Source organism: Onthophagus taurus, chromosome 3 (genome assembly GCF_036711975.1).
Source record: "Onthophagus taurus isolate NC chromosome 3, IU_Otau_3.0, whole genome shotgun sequence".
Classification (NCBI taxonomy): domain Eukaryota; kingdom Metazoa; phylum Arthropoda; class Insecta; order Coleoptera; family Scarabaeidae; genus Onthophagus; species Onthophagus taurus.
Window position 1 is genome coordinate 5,077,819 of NC_091968.1, and position 8,694 is coordinate 5,086,512.

At 30.8% G+C, this 8,694-nt stretch overlaps 1 protein-coding gene across 1 annotated transcript; it reads left to right on the plus strand.

Moving 5' to 3' along the window:
• The first annotated feature begins 2,893 nt into the window (after positions 1-2,893).
• LOC111417728 (syntaxin 18) lies at positions 2,894-3,982 on the plus strand. Its single transcript, XM_023050092.2, has one exon. The coding sequence runs from the start codon at positions 2,974-2,976 to the stop codon at positions 3,931-3,933; it is 960 nt and encodes a 319-aa protein (XP_022905860.2). The 5' UTR covers positions 2,894-2,973; the 3' UTR covers positions 3,934-3,982.
• Positions 3,983-8,694: the final 4,712 nt, after the last annotated feature.

The window sequence follows — 8,694 nt, forward strand, 5'->3', positions numbered from 1 at the left end:
TTGTTATAAAAGTTTTCCTATAGTATGCTCCGATTCCCAAGTGTTATCTTTAATAACTTGAAAGAGCAACAGATTCATCAAATTTTCATATTTTCGTATCTATCACGATATTGACGTATCTAAGAGCAAAAGTGCAAGGGAGCAATATTGTTAACAATAAAATTAGCAACAATTTTTGTTATAAAAGATTTCCTACATCATGCTCCGATTCCCAAGTGTTACCTTTAATAACTTGAAAAAGCAACAAATTCATAAAATTTTCATATTTTCGTATCTATCTCGATATTGAAGTATCTAAGAGCAAAAGTGCAAGAGAGCAATATTGTTAACAATAAAATTTGCAATAATTTTTGTTATAAAAATTTCTTATAGCATGCTCCGATTCCCAAGTGCTACCTTTAATATCTTGAAAGACCAACAAATTCATCAAATTTCCCTATTTTCGTATCTATCACGATATTGACGTATCTAAGAGCAAAAGTGCAAGGGAGCAATATTGTTAACAATAAAATTTGCAACAATTTTTGTTATAAAAGATTTCCTATAGCATGCTCCGATTCCCAAGTGTTACCTTTAATAACTTGAAAGAGCAATAAATTCATCAAATTTTCATATTTTCGTTCTATCTCGATATTGACGCATCTAAGAGCAAAAATGCAAGGAAGCAATATTGTTAACAATAAAATTTGCAACAATTTTTGTTATAAAAGTTTTCTTATAGCAAGCTCCAATTCTCAAGTGTTACCTTTAATAACTTGAAAGCGCAACAAATTCATAAAATTTTCGTATTTTCGTATCTATCTTGATATTGATGTATCTAAGAGGAAAAGTGCAAGGAAGCAATATTGTTAACAATAAAATTTGCAATAATGTTTGTTATAAAAGATTTCCTATAGCATGCTCCCATTTCCAAGAGTTACCTTTAATAACTTGAAAGAGCAACAAATTCATCAAATTTTCATATTTTCGTATCTATCTCGATATTAACGCATCTATAAGAACAAAAGTGCACGATAGCAATTTCTTAATAATAAAATTTGCTACAACTTTTATTGTAAAAGTTTTTTTGTAACATGCTCCGATTCCTAAGCGTTATCTGTAATAATTTGAAAAAAAAACAAATTGTTATATTTTTGTATTTTTCTTGATATTGACCCATCTAAGAACAAAAGTGTAGGAGAGCAATATTGTTAAGAATAAAATTTGCTACAACTTTTATTTTAAAAGTTTTTCGTAACATCCTTCGATTCTAAAGTGCTACCATTAACAACTTGCCAGTAGGTTCGATCCCGAAAAACAATAATCTTAATCAAACATTCAACAAGGTAACTTTGTCAGGTGTACGCGATTTTTTAAAAATACAACTCCAGTGTGTAACTCATAACTCATAACTTATATACAGGATATATTATTCTGAAGCGAGCTTTTCTAATAAAAATGTTCTGGTACACGGGAACCGTATAATGTTCTGATACGGAAGATATGGGACATCCTGCAAATGTATATAAATTCATTTATAAACTTTTACCAAACAACATTTTTTGACTTTGTGTTAAACCTACCGATTTTATGATTCTACCGACATTTGGTCGGCAAAGATTGGCAACGCTGCTTTTCTGTCAAATTTCAATTGTAAGGTTAGGTTCTACGTCAAAAACCGTCAACATTTATTTAAAGCTCATTTTATTGTTTATGAATGTTCTTTGTTAATTTATGTGTAATTTAATGTAAGTAAGTGTAAATTTATACGTAAAAGGCTCAATAGAAACATCTTATTCCAAAAAATTTTATGTATTTAAATTACTTAAACTTGAAACTTCCATTTTCTACGCATAGATGTCACTAAATTTCACACTGTTACGTCAAATTTCAATTTTAAGGTTAGGTTCCAGGTCAAAAACCGTCAACATATAATGAATTAATTTCATTAATATATCTGGATAAATAAACAAGAATGGATATAACATTATTATTTAGAGGGTGTGTAAAAACTAAAAACAGTCAGAACAACAAATAAATCATTAGGAATTAATAACGAGAAACCAACAAATGTTTTAAAATCAACCCGAAGAGATATACATTTAACTAAAGCTAAAGAAATCATAAAAGAAGTTAGTAATCTTCAACAATTCCTATTAGAATATAAATTTGCTTATTTAAACGTAATTAATTATTTATCGACGAATAAAACTCATTTTATTTTTTATGGATGTACTTTGTTAATTTATGTGTAATTTAATGTAATTAAATGTAGATTTATACATAAAAGACTCAATAAAAACATCTTATTCCAAACAATTTTATTTATTTAAATTATTTAAACTTGAAACTTTCCTTTTCTAAACATAGATGTCACTAAATTTCACACTTTTATGTCAAATTTCAATTTTAAGGTTAGGTTCCACGTCAAAAACCGTCAACACTTAATAAATTAATTTTATTAATATATTTGGATAAATAAACAAGAATGGATATAACATTATTATTTAGAGCGTGTGTAAAAACAGTCAGAACAACAAATAAATCGTTAGGGATTAATAACGAGAAGCCAACAAATGTTTTAAAATCAACCCGAAGAGATATACATTTAACTAAGGCTAAAGAAATCATAAAAGAAGTTAGTAATCTTCAACAATTCCTATTAGAACATAAATTTGCTTATTTAAACGTAATTAATTACTTATCGACGAATAAAACTCATTTTATTATTTATGGATGTACTTTGTTAATTTATGTGTAATTTAATGTAATTAAATGTAGATTTATACATAAAAGACTCAATAAAAACATCTTATTCCAAACAATTTTATTTATTTAAATTATTTAAACTTGAAACTTTCCTTTTTTAAACATAGATGTCACTAAATTTCACACTTTTATGTCAAATTTCAATTTTAAGGTTAGGTTCCACGTCAAAAACCGTCAACATTTAATAAATTAATTTTATTAATATATTTGGATAAATAAACAAGAATGGATATAACATTATTATTTAGAGCGTGTGTAAAAACAGTCAGAACAACAAATAAATCGTTAGGAATTAATAACGAGAAGCCAACAAATGTTTTAAAATCAACCCGAAGAGATATACATTTAACTAAAGCTAAAGAAATCATAAAAGAAGTTAGCAATCTTCAACAATTCCTATTAGAACATAAATTTGCTTATTTAAATGTAGTTAATTACTTATCCACGAATAAAACGATGACAGAAAGTGACCGGGAACAAATTGATTCGAAAGCTGAGGAGATTATTAATAATTGTTCTGGTTTAATTATTGAGTGTAAAAAGACTTGGTTAAGGGATGCTAAAACGCAACAATTACACGAACATTATAGAAATGTATTGGAGTGTGTTGAAGTTTATTTAAAAACTGTTTCAAAAATGTACACAGAAACGAAAGCAATTAGAGTTAAAAAAGTTATTGAAACTCATAAATTGTCGAAATTAGAGAATGTTAATAAAAATAAAAGTATGGAAGGTAAAGAGATTAATAAAAATTCAAAAGAAAATCAAACAAAAAATTCTTTAAATAGCTCCTCAACGAATTCTTCAATCATTATTCCTCAAAGTAATACAAAAACGGAAAACGTTGAAGAAGAATTATCTCCAGAAGAATTACAAATGTTTGAATCGGAAAATGAGCATTTATACAACGAATTAAACAGCTTATCAGATGAGGTTAAAAACATGGAGAGTAAAGTAGTTCGTATCGCCGAATTACAAGAACTTTTTACAGAAAAAGTTTTGGAACAAGATAAAGAGATTGAATTAATTTCTGCAAGAACCGCTGGGAGTACAGAAGATATGAAAGTGGCCAATGACCAAATAAGGCAGGCGATTCAAAGAAATGCAGGGTTGAGAGTTTGGGTTTTATTCTTTTTATTGGTTATGTCATTTTCTTTATTATTTTTAGATTGGTATAATGATTAATTTATTATTAATTGGGTTTTAATAATAATTAGAATAATTGAATTAAATATTGTTAATTAAATAATTATTTGGTAATTTTTTGTCCTAATCTTTTTTTTTTTTCCTCTTTTTCAAGGTCAAATTACCGCTCAAACGTCAAATTGACGTAAACGTCACATTTGGAGTTAATATTGCTAACTTCACAACAATTTGAATTTGATAAACGCTAAGATTAAATTAAACGTAATAACAACTTAACTCCAAAGCAAGATAACTTAAACCCAATGCTATCCCAAATTCAAAACTAGTCAATGTAAGATAACTCAACCCTAATGTAAAAATGTGGAGTTCAAAACGCGAATAAGAATGTACAGTTAGTCACAAAAGTCTACATACACCACTTTAAATAGCGATACCGCAATAAACACCATTAAATACATCTTTGCATTACATCTAAAACTACTTGTGTTTATTGACGAGCATACCACAAAAATGAAACTAAACCAAGTGTTCCATGGAGAGAGCAAAAAATTGAATACTGACAGATAAACCTCACCAAAAGTCAACATACAGTTATGCATTTGATACAAAAAAGCTTACAAAACATTTCTAGTTAATATTTTAGGTTATTTAAGTTTATGTTATAGTTTCTATTTACCTTAGTAGTGAATATTATATTATTTAAAATTTGAAATATTATGGAAAGAAAAGAAATATTGGTTGAAATTCGCCATTTACTAGTAAAGTTAAGAAATGAGGAAAAATCTTATGGTGAAATTACTAAAACTGTTGGCTAAAGTCGAGTAAGAATCTAAACAATTATATAAAATTTTAATGGATTAAATAAACCACGCATTGGTCGCCCAAGAATTTTAAATCAACGTGACATCCGGACAATTTTAAAACTGCTGAAAGAAAATCTCAGAACAAGTGCTCCTCAATTGGCAGAAGATTTTTCAATAAGCTATCCATAAAGTCGTGCATCCAGAAAGTGTATGTAGTATGGACGAGTGCCATGAAGAAAACCTTTAATTTCCCAACAAAACAGGCAGAAATGGATTGAATTTGCTAAAAGATATCTTGCAAGTGATTTTGAATTTTAGAAAAAAGTTATGTTTACTGACGAAAGTAAGTATAATATTTTCGGATCGGATGGTGGAGAAAAAATTTGCTCCCAACCGTTAAACGTGTGGTGGAGGATCGGTGATGGTTTGGGGCTCGATGGCTACCTCTAGGCTAAGAAACTTGATTTTTATTGATGGTATTAAGGACCATAGATGGTATTTGGAAATATTGCAAGACAATTTGAAAAAATTAGCAAAGCGCTTGGGGCTTGGAAATTGGCGGATCTTTCAACCAGATAACGACCCTAAGCATACCGCTCATGTTGTCCGAAAATGGATTCTTTATAACGTACCAAAACATTTGGGATGAGGTAGAACGAAGGATCCGGAAATACAATGTCAAAAATAAGCAATCGTTAAAAGATGCGCTAAACAAAGCTTGGGCTGAAATACAAGTCAGTGTAACAGAGAATCTAGTTCTTTCTATGCCAAGACGACTCCAGGCAGTTCTGGATTTGTAAATATTAAAATTTTTGTATTTAACTATGATTAATTTAATAATTTCAAGTTTTATTATATGACATGTTATTTAACTGGAGTGAATTTACTTGGTGTATGTAGACTTTTGTGACTAACTGTATGTTTAAAGCATATCCTAGACTCAATTAACATTGCACTTAGCAGCTGTATACTGGAATCATTGACTAAATACTGGATTTATTTATTAGATACTGAAACCAACCAGTTGACTTTTGAATACTAAAACCAATCACTTTGGACGTTGTACTTAGCAAATGGATACTGCAATTATTTATTAAAAATGTGAAGTTTCTCCTGAATACTAGAATCATTTACTAGACACTAGAATCAACCAGCGAATACTGGAAACAATGACTCATGATATTACATCTAACTTCTAGATACTAGAAACAATCACTATCAATATTACACTTAGCAGCTGGATATTGGAATCATTTATTAAATACTGCAATCATTCATTAAATACTGGAATCAACCATTGAGTACTGAAAATAAGTACCAAGGATACTGTATCTAACTACTGGAATCAGTCACTATGAAATGACATTGCACTTCACCACTCGATATTGGAATCATGTATTAGATACTGCATTCAACCACTGAGTATTGGAAATAGTTACTAAGTATACTGCATTTATTTCTGGATACTGCCAGCAATCAGATTGAACTAAAACTGTTAGTTCTAGTGCTAGTGGTTTGCTTTGATTTACTTAACTAACAGAATTTTTAAATTTGTAATCTCTACCAGTTCCTTTACGTTTTACTCTTAGCTCCGCTACCTGTATTATTTCTTTACAAGAATCAAAACCAAATTTACTTAAAAACAAAATAAAAAGTAAAGTAAACGTGAACAAAGCTGTCATTTAATGAAGTTGTAAGTTCTAGTTTTAATTTAGTGAGCACTGGTTGTAGTTTAGAAAATAGTTTAATAACATTAATATTGGTTTGGTTTTAAAAAAACGTTTTTACTCTGATAATCTTCGACTTACTCTTTATACAAAAAATGCCGTTTTTATGTCAAACTTTATTATTTGGTCGTTTCTTTGTGCAGCTATTGCAAAAATCATTCTTATAGCATTGTTTCCAATTACCGGACTGTATGTCACTTCAAAATCTTCTCCAAATTTTTGTTTGCATTCTCTAACCACTAATCTAGCTTTGTACAATCCGATTTCTTTAAATTTTAAAATCCATTCGGGTTTAGCACTGTTACTATGTAGAACTAACACTATACCTAGAACTAGAAACATTTGAGTTTAGCCGCACGTCTCTAAAGACGGCTAAACCCGAATGATTCTAGTTCTAGGTCTAGTGTTAGTTGTAGTTTTTCACCAGCACTATTACTATATAGAACTAACACTATACGTAGAACTATAATCACGTCTATAAAGACGGCTAAACCTAAATGATTCTAGTTCTAGGTATACTGTTAGTTCTTGTTTAACATCTGCACTGTCACTAGAACTAACACTATAGGGGAGAGTGTTGTACCTTGGGCCAGTTTTTAGTTTTCTATTAAAGTAGTCGTTTAAGGTATATATGTTCCAAATGTAACATATGTAATAGATACATACTATAGCTATTTTGCTGTTCATATATGCCTGTATTTTCTATTAAACAGTTGTTTTTTTTTAATTTATATGATGAATTTAGTAAAGTGATTCAACTTGACCCAAGGTACAACTAGGTAATGTACCTCGGACCACCATATGCTGTACCTTGGACCAGTCATAGATCGGTAAGTATACGTGACTTTCCTCTTCGCCTTCCTACTTTTATTTTGCGGGCAGATGCCTTTGGATACGGCCACAGCATCTCAGGTGTGATAGAACTTTTCGAAGTCTTTCCCTGGATAGCATTTGAGGTGGAAGGGATAGAGACGTCAGCTACCATCGCCTCTCTTTCTTCTTGTTACTTATCATTGGGCGCGGTCAGCGGACACAGCAGCTGAGTAGCTGAGCCACATCAGATTCCTGAACGGTATCGCTGGTTTACCGCTGACACTCAGCGCTGGCCGCTTTTAACAGCGCTTTGGTTTGACGTTTAAATGAAAGTGACAGAAAGTGGGTAAAGTCGTGAAGTGAGGTTAATATATTGAGGATAACTTTGTGTGATGTTATTAGCAAGGTTATCCAATACCATTAAGATATTCATATCTAAATCGTCATCGTTTAAAAAATAATCCACTACCAAACGTTTATTACGATTTGTATCGACCATTTTTAGCAAACACGTATAATACGGGACTTAACTAATCTAATACTGTCAACCAAGACAGTTTAGACATTTAATGCATAATATGTCAAAAACATGATGTGTAGAAATACCGTACAGCGACCAGAAACATGCTGCTTATCATTATCTCACAAAAGCTGCTTTTTTACATCAGCTGTGTCCGCTGACCGCGCCCATTGATTCGTTCATAGCAGATAAGAATTCATCTTCAGCCAAAATATTGTTGTTCACGGGATAAAGTCCACTAACTTCAAATCCCTTCTGAATGTTAGACGTGGTAAAAGCTTTTGGAAAAGCTTTACCACAAGTTTTGCTATGTCATATATTGAAATGGGTTGCACTGTTGTTCTGGTATTAGTCCCAGTAATAGTTCTAGTGTTAGTTCTAATTTTAGTTCAATTCTTTATAATATTGCCCCTTGGTTCGGTTCAAGGTACAAGACCTTTTGGTGCCCCGAGGTACAAATTTGTATAAATTAAACTTTTCTACTCATTACCATTTTAGGTAATGCATTAAACAAAAAATACGCGCGAATTCAACAAGCCTACTTACCCAACCTTGATTAACAGTACCATGAAAACGGGATGATAACAGATTACAAAAACAGAAAAATTTACTTTTAGTGGACGAAATCACAAGCACGTTGCGGAGCACTTAGATATAGGGTTACACTACGGAAATAATGATATGCTACCATCAATCTGACAGACGTTGATTTAACAAATCACCATAAACTAATAGAAATAGAGATGGCGTAAATTTTATAAATCAAATAACCCGAGGTACATACCGTTCTGAGGTACAATACTCTCCCCTACTTAGAACTAGTATCATTTGGGTTTAGCCGTACGTCTCTTAAGACGGCTAAACCCGAATGATTCTAGTTCTTGGTCTAGCGCTGTATAACAATTAAAACTAGAACTAATACTAGACCTAGTTTTAC